At 56.6% G+C, this 18,841-nt stretch overlaps 1 protein-coding gene across 1 annotated transcript in view; it reads left to right on the top strand.

The window, feature by feature from the left end:
- The window catches only part of ASS1 (argininosuccinate synthase 1), a 53,124-nt gene that overhangs the window by 19,329 nt on the left and 14,954 nt on the right, over positions 1 to 18,841 (top strand). The window contains exons 7-12 of the mRNA XM_063082441.1: positions 1,292 to 1,366; positions 4,752 to 4,822; positions 5,432 to 5,462; positions 10,433 to 10,523; positions 13,330 to 13,414; positions 14,035 to 14,099. Of these exons, the coding sequence (XP_062938511.1) occupies positions 1,292 to 1,366; positions 4,752 to 4,822; positions 5,432 to 5,462; positions 10,433 to 10,523; positions 13,330 to 13,414; positions 14,035 to 14,099 (418 nt within the window). The remainder of the gene's footprint in view (positions 1 to 1,291; positions 1,367 to 4,751; positions 4,823 to 5,431; positions 5,463 to 10,432; positions 10,524 to 13,329; positions 13,415 to 14,034; positions 14,100 to 18,841) is intronic.

The raw sequence follows: 18,841 nt of genomic DNA, 5'->3' as shown, positions 1-18,841 counted from the left end.
CCACGCGGCCAGCACTCAGGGAGTGGCTGCGCGTGGCTCGTGACCATCATATTGAACAGCATAGGCCTAGATCTGAGCTCCTTTGAGGCCACTTTGGGCTAAATCCAGGGAAGATTTGCCCCCTCCCAAGCCCCCAAGGAGTCTAAGGGGTCTCCCTTTTTTTTTTTCTTGTAAGTGAAATATCTTTGTCCCTTTAACCAGCCAGGAGCTGTGTGGGGGATGGGAGTGGCCCGGAGGTGAGCGGTAATGAGCTCTAATGATCTATTTTGACCCCAAACGCCAGGCCGCTGAGCAGCCGTGGGACAGTGGCTGCTTGTTGACTTGCTGCAGGCAAGGTGGCAGGCATCGAGGGCCCTGTCTTGACCCCCACTTCTCTGCATTCCCACAGCAGCTTGGGGGGCCAGGGTGTCCGGTTTCTGGGTCTTTGTCTGTGGAGGCCAGGCCCAGGGGCTGGGTTGGGGCTGGGGTCATGGGCCCGAGCTGGTCTCCAGGAGCCGGGGTGAGGGCGGGGGTGTTTCCAGTGCTGAGCCTTGATCCCGATGCTGCTCACTCTGAGACTGGGGGGCTTCAGAGAATAGCAGGCCTTCTGCCGCCCACCCCACCATCAGATCCCCAGCCCAGAAACCAAACTGGCTTCTCCATCTAATGATGCCCCCCTTGCCCACCTGCCTGAGTGGTTGCAGTCAGAGGCAGGGGCCTGGTGAGCTCCAGGGGCTAGTAGGGAGCTCTTGTTCTGGAAACCTGTCCCTGACCCCCTCAGGCCAATGGGACCCAGAGGGAATGAGCTTTGTCCCTCAGTCAGGCTGGGCTCCCCCAATCCCCTCCCTTCCCCACGCGGAACAGTTCTGGGTGGGAAACGAAAGAATTGGGTGGGGGCAGTGTGTCATCTCTGGGTGCCACCGACCTCGAGCAGGGCCAGACCAGGCAGCTGGTGGTGGCTCTCAGGCGAGGATGTGAACAAGGGCCTTCCTACTTCAAACCCTCAGGTCTCACTGGGGAGACTGAGGCAGGAGGGGCAGGGACTTGCCTGAGGACACACAGCCATTCTGTCATGGAGCTCAGGCCTCTTCACAGCCATCCCCCAGGGTGGCAGGCTGCATCCTTCCCTGCTCGGTGGGGTCTCCCTGCCTGCACCCATGGGCTGCATCCTCTCTGTGGACACAGCAGGAGACTGTCGGGTGGTCATTGGAGCTGTGGGCCCCTTCCCAGAGAGACCAGGTCTGCTGCTTCAGGGCCAGGAGAAGCCAGTGGCTCGGCCCGCCTCAGTTCTGACCACTTGCTCTGTGTCCAGGTCATCGCTCCCTGGAGGATGCCTGAGTTCTACAACCGGTTCCAGGGCCGCAATGACCTGATGGAGTACGCAAATGTAAGGCTAGAGCCTCCGCCCTCACCCCAGCCCTTGCCTGCCGCCCTCCCAGGCACAGATCTGCTCGAGGGCTGCCTGGGCCCACAATAGAAAGCCAGGACTGATCCTGTGTGATGCGGGATTGAACCTCTGCCCCAGCCACCCCCTCCTCCCCGCTGTTGCATCTGTCCCCTGGGCTGGCCCCGCAGAGGTGTGGTCATCTGCTGGGTCCATTGCCCAGGCTGAGCATCTCTGTGGGGAGCTCCCAGTCTGCTGAGCAAGAGGGTGCTGGACTCGTTCTCTCTCCTGTTCCTAGGGGACAGAGACCAGAGCCCTGCTTGCCACATATGCAGGGTGTGTCATTCGGGGTGACTGGGGATGTGAGCAAGAGGCTGTTCTCTGCACCTCAATCACTGCTAATTGAGGCTGCTAATTGTCCCTAGCTCTTTCCCAGGAACAGGTAGGTGCTCTGAGGGGCAGTGGCAGACAAGCCTTTTCTGGCACCAGCCCCTTTTGAAGTACAAGTTGCAATAACACATATTAGAAGTTTTGCATCAAGATCCTTAGCCGCTCCCCAGGGCACCTTTCTTTTTAGTGACTCGATGGCAGCACTTGACAAACAGCCTCAATCAATCAGACAGAGGAAAAGCAACTCGGTGCACACACCAGAAAATTGCTCAGGTTTTTAAATAGCAGTCGCCAGGGCTGGCTGTGAGCTCTCGCCGCAGCCAAGGTGCCGCGTGGTAGGGGACGCGGCGGGGACGCAGCTCTGCCCCTGCCGCCAGCCTCCCATTAAGACCTGGAGAGCTGGGAGGAAAGACCTTCTCCACCATCTGTTGTTTTATTATTAAGAGGGGAGTTTACAAGAGCAAGCCCATATGTTGCCAAACAAATTGTCAAATAGCAGAGCTATTAAGGGACTGGGGCTGGCGAGGCTTTTCTCCCCGCTCGTCTCCTTGACGTCCAGAATATGAAGCATGTTTCATCTTTGAGGATAATGAATTGGAACCACACCTAGCTACACCCTCAAGTTAAAGAGAGGGGCAGGGCTGACCGATTCATTTCCTTTAAGCCCCCAAACAAAAGCCACTCCTGGTTTTTCCAGCAAAGATGAATTTCAGCTTCAGGAGTGTTGCTGTCCTTGCTTTCCAGCTTCTATGCCCAATAACCTTCTGAGCAGGAAAAGTTGGCCTGGGAAACATGAGCGTGTGCCCCTCGGCCACCTACGCTCTTTCTCAGAGATGCTGTCGGAATCGCGCTCTGGGGCTTCGCGCACTCTAGAAGGGAGGCAGGGGCAGTGCTTCTGCACCCAGAAAATGACCAGAATAACTGAGCAGCAGTGAGGCTTTGTCAAAATTCAGAGCCAGGCGGGATCTGAGACAGATGAGACGAAAATCAATGGGGCTTTGAAAAATCTCTGCTTTCAAAACCCGTAAGTAGCCAAGACCAAAAGGCGCTCAATGAGACTCATAAAAAACAGGCCTGTGCTCCACTTTCCCTGTCCCCTCAAACTCATCATCCAAGGGAAGAACACTCAGAACCACCCCATCCCTATCACTGTCGCCATAATTAATGTAAAAAATGAAAAAGAAAAAGCCAGAGTACAAGGTGGGAGCTGGAAAACAGGCGGTTTCCTGTCTACACATTGAAGGTGGTTTTGTTTTCTGTCCTCGATTACAATGAGTTTGCAGTGGGGTGGGGGTGGTGTAGGGGACAGAGAGGGGCTGTGAAACGGCAGTGCCTTTGGTCTTGGGATGGCCACTACTGTCGGCATTTTTGAGCGTCTCTGCTGAGCTGGGGAACCTGTCCTGTTCTTTCCTTCTCTCCCTTTCTCCTCTCCTTGCTCCTTGATGGAGGCCCATTGAGAAGGAGAGAAGGCAAGGGTATTTCCACCCCCACCTCCCCAGAAAGACAAAACCAATGCCTCCAGGGAACCTGTCCCACTGTTCTTCTCAGCCCCCAGCCGCTGAGCCATGAGAGGAAGGACAGAGCCCAGCAGCCACCAGGATATCCCTGCAGGAAAGGCCAGCCCTGTCTTGCCCAGGGTCCTGGTGCCCACACCTGGCAATCTCCACTGGAGAGAGCACAGGGCAAGTGTGTGGATTTGACTCTGGGCAACTTGTGGGGGACAAGTGCTCCCCATACTGAGCAGCCTTGAAATGAAATGAGGTGTTTTCATTTGCCCATGTAGTTTAAATTGAAGAGCACACAAATTCTAGAGTAGATTGTGGGCTAGTATTTTAAAGTAAGTCTCCTGGTAAAGCTCAAAAAAAAAAAAAGAAACCCAGAAGGTTTTAGCCTCGTTTTAATTTTAAATTGTGAAGGAGGAAACAGCCACTCCCTGGAGGAGGCCTCTAGAGTCTTACAGTCCTGGGAGTGACAGCCGGAGCCCAGCGGGAGAGAGTGGGCCTGCGGGGTGATGCTGGCAGAGGCTGCTGGGCTGGGGCTGGCCATGGCTCCCACCGGGACCCACTGAGGCCGAGGCACTGGGGAGGCAGAGTGTCCAGTCTTGCTGGCCTCCAGTCTGGGCCACCTCCCTGCACTCTGTGCGCATCAGGATTGGGGAGGAGAAGGCGGTGCCTATATGTCCCAGAGGAGAGTGGAATGCGTGTGCTGGATTCCAATCAGGCGTCTGCGAGGGTGGCAGGGGCCACGAAGGCAACCAGCCCGATCTCTTCCCCAAAGGCTGAGTGAGGTGGTGGCCACAGCCTTTCTAGCCCATGGTCTCTGTGGGAGGGTTTTTCTCCCTTAGCAATGGATTGTACCATTTGGAAAGCAAAACATAATCAGAGCAGAGTCCAATGGAGATGGGGGATCTGCTGGGGTGTTCCCCTTTTAGAGTCTGCAGAGTGACGTATGTGGCTATTGCGCTAGGCCCAGAGTGGGGGCGCGTCCCAGAAGGCGTGGGGCAGTGTATTATAAACAAGTGCCGCGAGCTAGAAGCCCTTGTGGGCGTCCTCCTTTCATTGGGTCCACATGCGGCACCGTGTGGGCTCTGGTAGCATATGCCTTGGTTTACCCCCAGCTCATAGGGTCGTGGTGGGGGTCACTGGTGCTGGAAGACCCTTGGCACAGTACCTAGCATGCTCTTAAGTGCTTCAGGGGTCCTTGACATGTAGACTCATAGAATCTTCCAGAAGGAACCTCCAGGGTCAGTGTGCACTCTTCAATACCTCAGATACACGTTCTTGTAGTTCTGCATGGGCACATCCAGCAATGGGGCCCTCGCTCCCTCCCCAGGTGGCTCCAGGGCAGAGGAGACCAGGAGGTGGCCCAGGGTCTTGCTTGAAAGGAGGCCAGAGTTTGGGCGTGTCTGCCACCCTGGACAGAACAAGGTAGCTGGGCCTGGCCCTCGCATCTACCTCCAGCTGCCTCATGCCCGACCCGTGTTGTCTCTTACCTGCAGCAACATGGAATTCCCATCCCGGTCACCCCCAAGAGCCCGTGGAGCATGGACGAGAACCTCATGCACATCAGGTGAGACCCCCGCCCCCGGCCCTCCCCTGCACTCCCCGACTCGTTCAGTGGGACCAACGCTGGCGAGTGTCTGCTCTGTGCCCAGGCGGGATGAGGTGGTGGCCCCCACACATGCGGTCCGCATGCTCGTGGAGCCGAGAAGCCTCGGGAGAACAGACGTCACGCTGCCCAGCTCCGGCACTGCTCTCGCTGCAGTTCCGATCAGCTTTGTGGTGACCTAGCCTCCTCTAGGGTAACGGAGGGCTTCTCTGAGGAGTGGCATTCTCTGCAGTCAAAACCTCAAGAATGCAGAAGGCCTTAGCAGGGAACAGGGAACAGTGTTTAAGGCAGAGGGACAGCATGTGTGAAGGCCCCCACGTGTGGAGCCCTGGGGTGCCCCAGAGGATGAGGGAAACATCCCAGCTCTTCCTGGCAACCTGCAGCTCCCACAGCCTACTGTGGTGGGCCCAGAATGTTCCAGACAGGGCTGGCAGCAGTTGCTTTGGCAGAAAAAAAGGCAGACCAGACTCGTGGGCACAATGGGGTGTGTGTTGGGGGGTGGGGGTGTGCATGGCGTGGCTGTGTCCCCTCCCCGACTGACCCCCTGTCTTCCCTCCCTCCCCCACACAGCTACGAGGCTGGAATCTTGGAGAACCCCAAGGTAATCCCCCGTTTGCTCCGAGCGGCTGCCTTTGGTGGTAGCTGCTCCGTGCCGATGCCGTCTGATGTATTTGTTGCCTAATTTGAAATTTCACGGGGGGCCGGCTGTGGGGCTGGGGCCGAGCCCTGCCTGTGTTCCCCCACCCTCCCCAGCCGGTCCCCTCCGCCTGCCCTCTCTACGCTGCGTTTTAAGGTCCCCCCTCCCCGGTGCTTTTGTTCTAATTGCCGCTGGGATGAATAGGGGAAGGAAATATTTCAGGGCAGCATAGAGGGACAGTGTGTGACTGCGAGACAATGAAGAAGTAATTAGGCAGATGAGACACTCGTGGGAGGGCCCAGCCTGCATCCACCAGCTCTCGGGCCGCGCTGCCCCGACTGGGGGCAAGGGGGGGCACAGATCCGAGCCTCAGGACCCATTTATCTGGATCTGTGTTCCACACCCGCCAGCCGGCCACCCTGATCCCCTGTCCCCAGCCTCCCAGGCTGGCCAGGCTGGGCCCTCGGCCCTATTTGAAGTTTAGGGTTTCTCTCCCTGGGGGTGGGGGGTTCTTTGTGTCTCCCCCTGCCCACCGTGGGAGATGGGGGAGGGAGGGTGAAATCTATCGTGGGAAGAGAAAAATCTCTTTGTCCCCAAGGAAGTGTGTCTCCACTCGCTGGCCCAGCCCCACACCCGGGCGGCTGGTTTGGGGGTGGGGTGGCTGCTTGGCTGAGGTTAGGGAAGAAGTGTGCTCTTTTGGGGGGGCTGCAGCTGGGCCTGGGGGATCTAAGAAGGCCTGCTGGAGGGGAGGATGCCCGGTGGTTTTGGTGATAGGATGGAGAGTACCAGATCCCTGCCCAGGATCACAGGATGGCTCCTCCCAGGGCCCAGTGGCTCTGACTCTCCCCTGCCTGCCATCCCAGGCAATGCCAGACCATTCACTTGGTTGGTGTTGGCCATAACACATACCAGTGACCATTTCTGGGGACCAGGCTTGGGTTTGGTATTTTCCTGGTTTAATTTGCTTGGATGCAGGCTGTGAGCATCCTCATTTTATGGGTGAGGAAACTGAGGCCAGAGTGGTGATTTGCCCCAGGGCACCAGCTGCTCTGGCCTCTGTGGCTCCCCTACTGCCCACGGCCCCCACTCCCTACCTGCTCATCCTGCCTGGTCTAAACTTGTCACTCAGCAGAGCCAGCACCCTTGTCCCCTGGGGGCTGATGGGCCCCATAGAGCTGCTGCCTGCTGGCCACAGGTTTTTCCAGTTCATGCTCTGCTGACCCCACAACACTCAGGCCAGCCACCCCTAATTAGCCAGTCACTCAGCACCAGGGGAGGCGGGGGACTGAGCTTCACAGTGGCTTCCAGGCAGGGTGTCCTCCCAGCCAAGCATGCTGGGAAACCACCCCCCAGCCCATTTCAAGCAGCCTGTGGCTGTCTCCTCACCAGAGAGGAGGCACCCAGAGAATAGACCATCTCAGCATTGGGGGAGCAGAGCAGGGGCCAGAGGCAGTGCTGGGGGCAGGGAGGGGGGTTCAAGGATTGGTGCAGGTTACAGGCCTCCTGTCTAATGAGGGCATTGGATGCATATGTAAGTGCTAAAGGCTATCTTTGTTAAGGATTTTGCTACCCAATCAGTACTAAGATCCAAGAGATAGGAAACTTGAGTCTAAATCCCAACTCTGCTTCTTATGGCTGTGCAACAATGGGCAAGTTACCCAACCTCTCTGAGCCTCCCATTCCTCATGCACAAAGTGGGAAACCACAGCTGCTCACTCCTGGGGCATCTAAAGAGCTTGGCCTGGCACCAGGCAAGGCCTCCTTCGTGGAGTTGGGGGTCCTGCCCTCCCTCTTGCTGGCTGAGATTCTTTGGGGAGGAAGGGGTCAAGCAGGAAAGCCTGGGCTGGGCTGGGTGTGAGGTGAGAGACAACATCATTCCTGCAGAGAGGCATGGGGCCTGGCCGAGGCACCCAGGGTCGGGCCACTCCTGCAGGGGGTCTGCACCCGCCTCCAGGCTGGCCTGGCCATGGTGTCTCCCCCAGGGCTCTGCGCTGGGGGCTAAACTCCAGGACCCACCCTTGTGTCTCTGCCTCTCGTGTGGAGCGGCCGGGTCCCCTGAGGAGGAGCTCTGGGGGACAGACCTGAAGGGACTCCCCTGCCCCTCCCCCTTTCCAAAAAAAAGCCCTGAGACCTGCGGAAGGGAGGGTTTGAAGGCAGATGGCCGAGCCATTTTCTGCCTCCATGAGGGCTGATTGAAGGGCAATGAGGCAGCTAATGCGAAGAAAGACAGAAATTTACTTGCTTTAACTTCACGCGGCCCGGGTGAGAGCGGCATTCAGCGCCGGCCGCCGGGCTGCCGGCTGAGCGGGCCGCGCGGCATCGATCATGCCTGTACATCACGGCTCAGTTCATGGGCCATTTGCTTCCAATCTCTCCTCCCCCGCCCGTTTCGTGCGTTCTTTCGCCCTCCCCCCACCCCCACCCGACGCTCTCCCTCTTTCTCTCCACTCTCTCCTCCCCCAGCACCCCCCCATGACATTGGAAGTGAGCCCTCCCGCTGGGATGGATAAAGAGATGGCATTGATACTCAGCAACAAACTATTTGTCATTTGAACTGGGCTTTTAGGAGGGAGAGTAAAAAGGAGGCAGGCGCCCAGCCACCTCGGAATGCAAAGCAAATGTCATTTTCTTTCTATTTAGGTATTTTCTTTAGTTGTTTTATCTACTTGGCAGCGCTGTCAGGGGCCCACCTGGCTTCCACTGTAGAGTGCTGGATTCACGTCCTGGACTTGTGTGAAGGGTGTGGCATGACACGGGTGGGGACCTCAGGGTTGGCCCCTTGGTGTGAGTAGAGCCCAGGCTAGGGGGAGTCCCAGGCAGGTGCAGAAGGGGCTGTGGCATTGTGCCGGTCACCCACAGTCCATCCCCAGTTCATTTTGCCTTTTGGCTGAGGATGGGACCACATCTGTCTGTGCACAGAGAACTCGGGGGTGGGCAGGGCCCAGTGGGACCCAGGGAGCCTGGCATTTCTCTGAGACCAGCCCTGGCACCTGCCCCATGGACAGTGATGCTGGCCTTCCCCGGCCACAGGCCTCACACCATTTCTCAACCCAGATTACTAGAGCAGCTGGGAAATGGCATGGGCTGGTAGGAAGAGCACCAGGCAGGGGATCTAGTGTCCCCAGGGCTGGCTTCTGAAGTATGATTTGGACAAGCTGCTTCCCTGGGCCTTTGTTTCCCCTGGTCCATGGAGGCATTAAGCTGGGGGTCCTTAAGGACCCCTTCCACCTCTTTGGGTCTGTCTTTAAGGTCAGTTCTGGGTTCTTGTTTCTGCCCCACAGGTGGAACAAATGAAGGGATGCGGGAGTCCTGAGTCACACCACACTTTGGGGCGGGGGAGCTCCATCTCAGGCCCCTCCTTGAACTCAGAAGTAGCACTAGAAGGATCAACCATCCCGGTTTGTCAAGGATTAAGAGGTTTCTTTGGACACAGAACTTTCAGCGCTAGAACCAGGAGAGTCCCAGGAAACCGTGGTAGTTGATCACTTTAGCATAGAGCCAGCAGTTAAGTGGCCACAGGCGAGTGATCCATCCCACATGGGGAGGACGGGCCTCTCCCGGAGGGGCTTTTTTGGGAGGCAGGCCCGGCACCTGTCACAGTCTGTTCCAGCTGTCTTTTCAACCTGCAGAGTACATTACAGTTTGCACTAGGCCTTCCCTGGCATTTTCTTGTGTGTTTTCATATCCAGTAAAAAAATATATAAAAACTGTCTAAACACTTAAATCATAAGAGAGTCGAGGGCAGGTTTCATTCTCCCTATTTTACAGATGAGGAAACTGAGGCTGAAGGAGGTGAAGCAGCTTGCCCAAGGCCCCTGCGGCCTGAGGTCTTGACTCCTGCTTAGGGCTATTTTCCACTACTCTAAACTCCAACATGCATTTGCCAAAGGCCTCGTGGGTTCCTTGTCCTGTGCTAGGTGCCAGGGAAGAACTCAGATGCCCGCAGAACAAACCTCACAGCTGCAGTTACCGTCCTTTCCCTCAGCCTCAACTTCTTCATCTGTAGATGGGGCGACAGTGCCAGACCTTCTTACCAAACAGGGCTGCTGAGAACTCAAAAGAAATTATAGTTGGAGGGTGACGTGGGAATCTGCAAGGTTTTGAAAGCAAAAATTTAAGGGACTGCCATTCCGAGGACTTAGCAGGTGGACCAGAACGGCTGGGCACGGGGTACCCACAGGAGGGACTTGAGCAGTCAGGCCCAAGAGGACCCATCTCCACGGTGGCAAGCATCCAAGCCACAGCCTGTGGGAGCTGGGGCCTGGGGAGACAGGAGGGAATTTCGATGGTTCCAGGCAGCGAGCCGCCCCTCCACCACTGCATCAAGACGAGCAGCATTTTCCAACACGCCCAAGAAAAAATATACATAAAGGTTGATGTGTTTTCAAATGGGTTTTCGCTTTCCGCTTCTCTTTTCTCCCTGTGAGTATTAACCTCAGGGACCCTGGGGACGGCTCGGCTCGCCAGAGCACCTGCTGGGGTCACGCGCAGTCATTAGCTTTGCGGTCAGTGCAGAATAAACCCCAATTCCCGGCGCTGGCGGGAGCGTGCGTGCCCGCTCCCGGGAAGCCTGCGCCCCTGCTCCCCCAGAGTCGCGCTTCTTCCTGCCTGACTTGCTCCTCTCCTGCTATTCCACCTCCAGCTGTGGGGGCGTCGAAGAAAATGATGAGATCAAGTTGAGGGGAAAAACTGTCTGATTTCTTGAGCCCTTTGTTTCCCAGGCCCCTGGCAAGCGGGGCTGGCTCTGGGCTGGGGGCTGTGGCGCCTGCTGGACCATACCAGATGGTGGGGAGGTGCCAGCACCCCCCTGATTCTGGAAAGGGGAGAGGGGTGCAGATCCCTGCAGGAGGTGGGGTACAGGGTGTCCAGGGACCAGCATGTCTTGGCTTGGCTCCGGACTCCCAATCCTCCAACCTCTTTCTGTCTTTTGTCAGAACCAAGCGCCTCCAGGCCTCTACACAAAGACCCAGGACCCCGCCAAAGCCCCCAACAGCCCTGACATCCTTGAGATAGAGTTCAAAAAAGGTATGTGCTCCCCCACCTCCCCACCCCCGCAGTGGGACTCGACTCAGGGCCCTGACTCCTGTCCCCTCCCTGTCTGGGGGCCTAGGCCCTCTGCATGCTTCCTATGTTCCTGGAAGCCAGAGTCCAGGCAGGGGCTTCAAGGGCTCCCAATAGCCCCCTTCCTGGACAGTGGGATTCACGGAAGCCTCCAGACTTGGGAGGAAATACCCTCAGCTGCCCGTCACACAGTTCATGGACACTAGGTCTGGAGTAAGAGCTGTCCCGTCCCTGAGCAGCCACAGGCTAGCTGCTTTGGGACTTTGGGAAAGTCACTCAACTTTCCTGGGCCTCAGTTTCTTCATCTGTAAACTGGGGATGAAAGAGTGCCTGCTGTTTTCCTGGTGCAGAATGAGGTCTGTATGGGAATTATCCAGCACCAGGCTCATCCAGCACTGGAAGGGGCTCAATAAATGACCCATCTTATAGAGATGGCCCCAAGGAGTACCTGACCCCACATCTAAAGCCTTAGCCAGTCCTCCGGCCCTAGGTTCAAAGCTGCCATTACTCTTGCTGCCTTTAGCAGTGGGGACAGGGGGTCCCCTGATCACCCCCATCCTCACTGCTGTCAACGAGAAGCATGTGCTGGCCTGGCCTGAGTGCCCAGCCTGGAGCTCAGCAGGATGGCCATCTCTGCCTTGGAGGAAGGAGGGGAAGGCAAGGCACGCCTGCCCAGGTTCTGAGTGGGGGCTTGGGGGCTCCGAGGGGAGGACCTTTCCAGGAGGCTGCAGAGATCAGGGAGGCTTCCTGGAGGAGGTGGTGCTGGCAGGAGCTGGAGGAACAGAGGAGGCATGCGGACATCCCAAGCCCAGGCAAGAAGGCTGGCTCGTCTGTCCACAGAGTGGCTGCCCAGGCCGGAGCAGAGAGCAGAGGGAGAGGGTTTTGTGGAGAGGCAGCCAGGGGATCGGGAGAGACGGAGGATCGGGGTAGGGGAAGCAGAGGTTCAGAGCCCTCTCTCCTTTTTGCCGGTGTGGCCTTAACAATCAACTTCACTGCTCTGGGCCTCAGGCATGCTCACCTATAAAACGGGCCATGGGAAAGATGCTTGTGGGTACTGAGTATGGGGTGTGGAGCAAGGTGGTCTCAGAGGCTCTGGGTACTTTAGTCTGCCTCTCCCGGGCCTTTCCCAGGAGCCTGGCCGAGCCGGTGGGTGTCTTCCCCACTCCCCTCCATCTCTTTAATCCTTGAATTTCATGCCTTTCAGGGGCCAAAGAAGCCTTGGTGAGGCCCCTGAGGCAGCTGGAGCCCTGAGTCATCTTATGTCTCCCCCTGTCTGACCCCGGCCTGGTCTGCAGGCGCAGGGGACCCCCTTGAGCAGCGTCTCTGAGAACTCGGTGGGACAGGCCCATGCAGCACCTCCCAGGAGCCCGGGAGAGTGGCGGGCAGGGAGCAGGCAGCCAGCAGCGGAGGGTCTCGCGTGCAAGGCTCTGGCGGCCCTTCATCTAGGGACAGGGCAGCCCTGCGGGCTGAGCTGGAGAAGAAACGTGACCCATTGTAATGATGTGGGGACTGTCTGGAAGAAAAAAAAGAAGGGAGGAACCCTCCCCTGACTAGTCCCCATTCACTCTCTAGTTAATTTATTTGAAGTTTTAATCTAATTATTAACTATTTTAAAGGCTAAGAGGCTTTCTCCAGCAACAGCACCAACAATGTCACCTCTTCTCCCGGGCAGGCCCCATCCGAGGCCCCAGCAAAGGCTGATAATAGGACCGGGGAGGGAAAGAAGGGGAGAGGGGAGAGGCGGGGGTGGCGAGAGGGGCTTAAGGTTCATTATTGGGCAGACTTACATTTAATAGCAATTTACAACCAAGTTATAAAACCCCTGGAAATGGGGGTTAAGAATGGTGCGGCTGACAGCGCCTTGAGCGAAGCCCCTCCGAGCGGCGCCTGGCTAATAAAGACTCGAAAGCCGCTATTGAGGCCTGATTGGCACCCGATGGCTCGCTACATGGAAATGAGCCGGGCAGATGGGTGGGGATTAGCCGCCAACTTGGAGCAGCTTTTCTTTGTCACTGTTACGGCTCTCTTGTTAGCCCCTAATACATGTATTGCTCATTTCACACCGCTCGAGAAAGCGCCCCTTGCTATTCAAAGTCAACCCCGACCCCACCCACTGCCCCCACCCCTGGCCACCCCCCTTGACACGACCCTTCCCTTGCTGAGCAGCGGCCGCGTCCCTCCTGCCCTCCTGCCACCCCAGACCCGACTTCTCAGAATTCACGGACGCCTCCGACACCTCTCCTGCCGGAGCGGGCACCGTTTCACCCCCATCAATCAGAGGGCTGCGTGCGGGTCTGGGGTACGGGGTCGGGGCGCGGGGGTCCGCCTGACAGACGTGGCAGGGGGCTGTGTGTGTGTGTGAGTGTGTGCGTGTGTGCGAGCTCAGCCACTCCTTGGCCAGGCGGCCCCCGGGTAACTGGTGGGACAGAAGGTGCTCCTGGTGTAAGACAATAGTGGAGCGTGAAATTCAATTAGTTCAGGGCCTGGTTCCAATTTCACAGCCCCTAAATGCAAAAGGGGCAAAGAGAATGGGAGGGTGGGGGAGAGCGTTTTTTATTGCATTTTCTCTTTCATTCTGGGGGGCTTTCTCGCCCCTTCTCTCCCCCCAGCAGGCCTCAACCTGCACAGGGCTTTTGAAGGAGTCATTTGGAGTCCATATCTGTCACATCCATTTAAGGCGTTGCGGGTGGAGGGAGAGGGCGGGTGGCAGGCACAGGCTCCTCTGCTAAACCCTTGCCCAGAGGCCCACTGCCCTCTCCTCCCGCCCTAGGGGTCCCTGTGAAGGTGACCAATGTCAAGGATGGTACCACCCACCAGACCTCCTTGGAGCTCTTCATGTACCTGAATGAAGTCGCGTGAGTGCCCACCTGCAACCCTGCCCGGCAAGCACTGGCCTGGACCATTGCGGCTAATGGTCATTGCTAAGGTTTAGGGGCTGGGGACAGGCTGAGGACAAGTTGTCCTAGCCCCAAAGGCATAGAGTCTCCCCACCCAAGGTGACTGGTTTGGCAGGAGAGTCCCAATGGTCCTTATTTAAATCCCTCAGCCTTGGAAGATAACAGCCCCAGAGGCTGCACTGGCCCCTAGAGCCTATCAGGCTGGGGCTCCCAGGCTCTCAGCCGGATCAAGGGAGACCAGGATAGAAGGAGAGATGAGCCGTGGTTAGGGCTGGTGCCAGGGAAGTTTCAGAAGGAGGTAACAGAAGGAGCAAATTGAACTCACTGAGTGACCCCTGGGCAGTCCCTTCTCTCTCTGGGCCTTAGTTTCCCCACCTGTACAATGGGCACTTGGACCAGGTGACCTGGCCCAGATGTCCTCTGAGTCTTAAATCCTGAGATGGAGCCTAACACCTTGCCTACGGGCCAAACTGTGCCCACTCTGCGACAGCCTGCAGCCCAGAGCCCAGCTGGGTGGGTGGCATTTGACTGCAAGCCTGCAGCAGTGCCTGGATCCAAGTGACCCATCCTTCCCACAGGGGCAAGCATGGTGTGGGCCGCATCGACATCGTGGAGAACCGCTTCATTGGAATGAAGTCACGAGGTCAGTCCGCTCACCACCCCTGGGGTGTGCCTTGGCGCCCAGAGACCCCCGAGACTCCCACCCATTCAGATGTTGCTATTCCCATGCTACATGGTGACCTTGGGCAAGTCCTTTCACCCAGCTAGACTACAGTTCCACTCTTGGGAAATGGGGATGATGGGCCCTTTGCCACTGATTTCCGAGGGTATTATAGAAGAGCCGTCCCAAGAGCTAGGAGGGGCTCAGAGGAGGAGGAAGCCAGAGCCAGGCCTGGAGGTCAGGCTCTCTTGTGTCCTGGGCGGGTCGGCCGGGTTTGGAGGCAGACCATGCAGAGCCGATTTCGTGGTCATTAAGGCTGCGTCGTGGATGCTAGCCAGGCAGGACAGGAATCCTGCCAGGAGTGGGCGCTGTGGGCTACACCGGTGCTGTGAGCCTGTCCCAGCCTCAGTCATGGCATGGAGGCCCTTTTTCCAGGGACAGGCAGAGCTCTATGGTGTGGAGTGACTGCCACCTTGGCTGGCTGGGCCTAGGGGGAAGAGGAGTTGGCCTCCAAGCAGCTGCCTCTGTCTGTCTTCTCTCAGTCTTTGTCATCATCACCATTTCATCTCACTGCACCCTCCTCTCTGGGACTCAGTTTCCTCATCCACAACAAGGAGGTCTCAGGTCTCTGAGGACCTGCCAGCAGGTGATAAAGCAATGCTGCATTCTTTTGGAGGGTCTCCGAGAGGGAGGGGGCAAGGTTTCAGCAGCTAGAGCCCCTGAATTTGGCACCTGAATTTTTAAATACCAGTGATGAGGTCAGGGGCCACTATTTTGGCAGATGTTCAAATTGCTTTGCTTAGGGTCGATTTGAAAAGTAACACAACCAAATAAAACTAGGCCAGGGTATAGTCATGGCTCTTTGTCCTTCAGGACATTTTTACTAAGATTCCAAAATCTAAAGACATGGCCAGATTTCAGGTGTTAGGAAAGGGTGCTGGCCGGGGAGGCGGGTGCCTGGGGTTCTCACACCAGGTTTGCCCTGCCTTGCCCAGTGACCTTGGACTTGTCATCTCTGGGCCTCGGTTTCCCCAGGTGTAATGTGGTGAGTGTGGGGGTGGGGGTTGGATCATTCTGGCTCTGACCTGTTTAGAGTTACCTCAAAAGGTACAGGGAGGAGCGCGGGGAGGAGGCCACTTTGCCTCTTTTCTGCAGTTCTTACCTCCTTGCCACGGCTATTATCCGTGAGAAACAATCTAATTGAAACTCTCTGGGAAGGCCTTGTCGAGAACAATGTTACTAATTAGCTGTTCCCTTTTATCCTCACTTACCTTTGTCTCTTACCTATATTAACATCTGATTAAATGTCCCTTTGTCTCAACCTGCCCTTGGGAGCTGGCACAATGTGAGTCCTCCAAGGCAGAACTGGGAGGGACCTTGGGGAGTCAGAGATCAGCGCCTCACCTTACAGATGGGGAAACCAAGGCCCCAGGCGGGGAGAGGGCTTGCTCAAAGTCCCAGGCACATGGGTGGCAGGACCGGGACTGATGACCAGGCCCCGAGAAGCATGGAGTGGAGGGCTACGAGCTTGGACTCTAGAGCGGATGGATCCAGGTTCAAACCCACATACGCTAGCAGGAACTGGTGTGATGGATGTGCTCCATAAATGGTGGCCAGTCCCCGGGGGCATGCTGGGTGAGGGCAAAGGCAGCCTGTGCCCTCTGAGAGCTGTTACTGTGGCACCTATTGTCATGCCTTCCCATGCCTGGGGCAGGCATCACGCATCGATTGTGCTGCTGGCTGCAGACGTGTCTCAGTGCTGCTGTCAGGCACTACCAGTCGGTCAGGACTGGCACAAGGGATGAAAGTGAATTGCTTTCCCTTCCTGGAGAGGTCAAAACTGGCTCAAGGTCACCCTGAAATGGCATCTTGTGGGTGGGGAAAAGTGGAGGAAAAGTGAACTGGAGAAGGCAGTGTGGAAAGCCCAGCTGCGCTATTCTGGGAAGACGTCGTGGAGGTGGTGGCTTCCGCTGGCAGAATGTGGAATGGGGGACAGAGGAGAGCACTCCAGGGAGGGTGGCAGAGAAGGGTAGGAGGCAACCCAGGTGGCCTCTTGGGGGGTGGATTGGGCCTGAGTGGGGCCAAGCCCCTGGAGACCCAGAGGTGGCACACTGAAGGGCCAGTGTCAAGGGTCAAGGCTTCAGTGCCAGACCTGAGTCCCGACCTTGTCTCTATCACTACTGGGAAAGCAGCTCAGCCTCCCTGAGCCTCGACTTCTTCATCTGTGAAATGGGTTGCTGTGCGAATCAAATGCACACAGCTCTTGACCCACAGTAGGTGGTGCGTCTGGAGGGTAAGACTACTCTGTTTTTCCTGGAACTGGGCATCATCCACATAGAAGATCACAGCCATGAGATCAACAGTCTGTTACAATCCTCTCGACAGGTATTGTGTGTGTTACCTGTCGGGGACTGTCCCTAAAAGCAAAGAATTCAGTCTGAGCGTTGTACAGTCTTTTGGGAAGGAAATCAGAATTCTGACTCTAAGAACGTGCTGTGTGACCGTAGGCAAGTTGCTTTCCCTCTCTGGAATTCCCAAGTGTGAAAGGAGGGCCAGACGATGAGATTTATCATCTCCCTCCGGAAGTTCTAATTTGCCTATTTTCTTGCTTGGGTGGTGGGGGTGGGAGAACGAAGTTGCTTGGTAATTTTAGGGTGGTGTCTTGTTTTTATTTCTCCACTCCAAATATTTCGCTGTGAGTAGGAAAGAGTGGAGACAATAAATTAGGGGGGTGTGGATTCCCCCATGATGAGGTTTTTATTAAGTGCATGGGAGAAGCTGTTAATCGTCAATTATACTGAGGGCAGAGCAGGAAGATGCGATTGTCCCTGTCTTGGTGTACAAGGGGAAAATGTCATTCGTATTGATTTTACAAAGCTCGTAATTGAAATCCGTTAAAGGCTTGTTTCTTTTCTCGGGGGTGGGGGGAGGGAGCTGGGCAGCACCCTTGCCCGGGTCTGGGGTGGCCAGGTCAGCGGCACTAGGGGCTGGGGTCAGGGGCAGGGTCTGGAGAAGCTGCGGATGGAATGGCTTCGCTGTATTGTGGCTGTTCACTTCGTCATTATCACATTATCTTTTTAACTCTGGAGGGGGGCTAATTAAGTGAAGTAAATGAAATCAGTGGGGAGGAGAAGGCGGGCCAGGCAGGCAGGAGGGGAGCGGGCAGGAGCCAGCGCGTGTCCTTCGTGTCCTTCGGCTCACCTCTCTCCCCTCTCTGGCCTGCAGACTCCTCACCTCCCAGCCCTGCCCCGCCCAGCCTCCCACCTGTCTCCCTTCCTTCCTTCCTCCCCTCCTCTTCCTCCTCTTCCCTTTGCTGTCTCCCTTCTACTCTCTTCCCTCCACCCTCCCATCTCTCTCCCACCTTCCCCTCCCTCTCACTTCCTCCTTCCTCCTTCACTTTCCAGCCAAGAAGGAAGGAGAGCTGCCCACCCACTTATGCAACCTGTCCACCCACCTGTCCAGCCCTCCCAGGGGCTCTGCTCAAGTGGAACACTCTAGATGGACAGTGGAGGGAGACCTGTGAAGCAAAGGGGCTCTCAGTCCCAGAGGCCTGGGGTGGCCAGCCTCAGAGGTGGACCCGGTTCCCAGGAGGGGGCCCGCCGTGCACCAGGAGCCTAAAGGGTGGTTAGAGTCCCACCCTGACCTGCTTCTTATCACCATGGCAACTGCCTCTAGCCTTGGCCCTGGTACCTAAAAGGAGAGCCCTTGGGTTCCAGCCAACCTCCCTTCTCCTGGCCTTTTCAAATCTCTTCCTCTGGATACTGCTTTCCCAAAGCACCAGAGCCACTGGTCCAGGTGCCCCAGCCCCCACACCCTGACCCCTGGCTAAATTGGTGGATCCCACTCAATTCTGCCAAATTGCTCAGTCCAGACTAAGCTGGCAGCCTCGGGGACAGACAAGGAGAGTCTTAAGCCGGAGCAGCTGTTTGGTCCCCACCTCCTTCTCCCTGGTCCACTCTCTACTCCCACCCCCCGCCAGCCCCCAGCTCCTCGCCCTGCTCCCCACCGCCCCCCACCCTTCTTGGCAGTGATTATGGTGTGATTGAAGCTGCTTCACCACGCTGCTGACACCTCTGTCTCTTCCCTGTAAACACGGGCAGATGAAAATAGACACTTGGAGCTGCTGTGCGTGTCACTCCGAAGATGTCTGTTGTCTCTTCCTTGGCGACACCGAGACTCAGCTGTCATTTCCTCCTCCTTTTTGCGCAGTGGTTTGTATGGCGACTGTCAAAAGCCCCAAATCCATAGTCTTTTAGCACCAGGTTTCTGTCACCGATTTTTTTAAAGTCATTTTTTTTCCCCAGAAGAAATACACAGAAATCGTTTGTACCCCCTATCCTGGTGGAGAGGAGAGAGAAGATCTTTAAGGTGCGCGCGTGCACGCATTCACACACACGCAACAGCAGCAACCTAACAGCAAGCTTTTGATCAGTCACAATTAACTTTAACACCTTCTCAGAGAAGGAGCAGGAATATTAATGGTGCTGATGTGTTTTATGGCTGTGGCTTTTCTTCTTGCTCATGACCCTTCCTGCAGCTGCCTGGGAGGGTTGCCAACCGTGAGGCTGGTTCTGAGGGCTCAGGAGCAGGTGGACTCTGCCCGCCCCTCCACCCGCCAGGCACTCTTTGCTCCTGGTGGCCTCATTTTCCTGGAGGACCTTCGGCAAGTCATAACTTCTCCTTAATCCCTGAACACCACCTGTGTTCTCCCTCTCTGGACTGTT

The sequence above is a fragment of the Cynocephalus volans genome, chromosome 17, assembly GCF_027409185.1.
Source record: "Cynocephalus volans isolate mCynVol1 chromosome 17, mCynVol1.pri, whole genome shotgun sequence".
NCBI lineage: Eukaryota > Metazoa > Chordata > Mammalia > Dermoptera > Cynocephalidae > Cynocephalus > Cynocephalus volans.
This window is presented reverse-complemented; position numbering and strand designations above follow the sequence as displayed.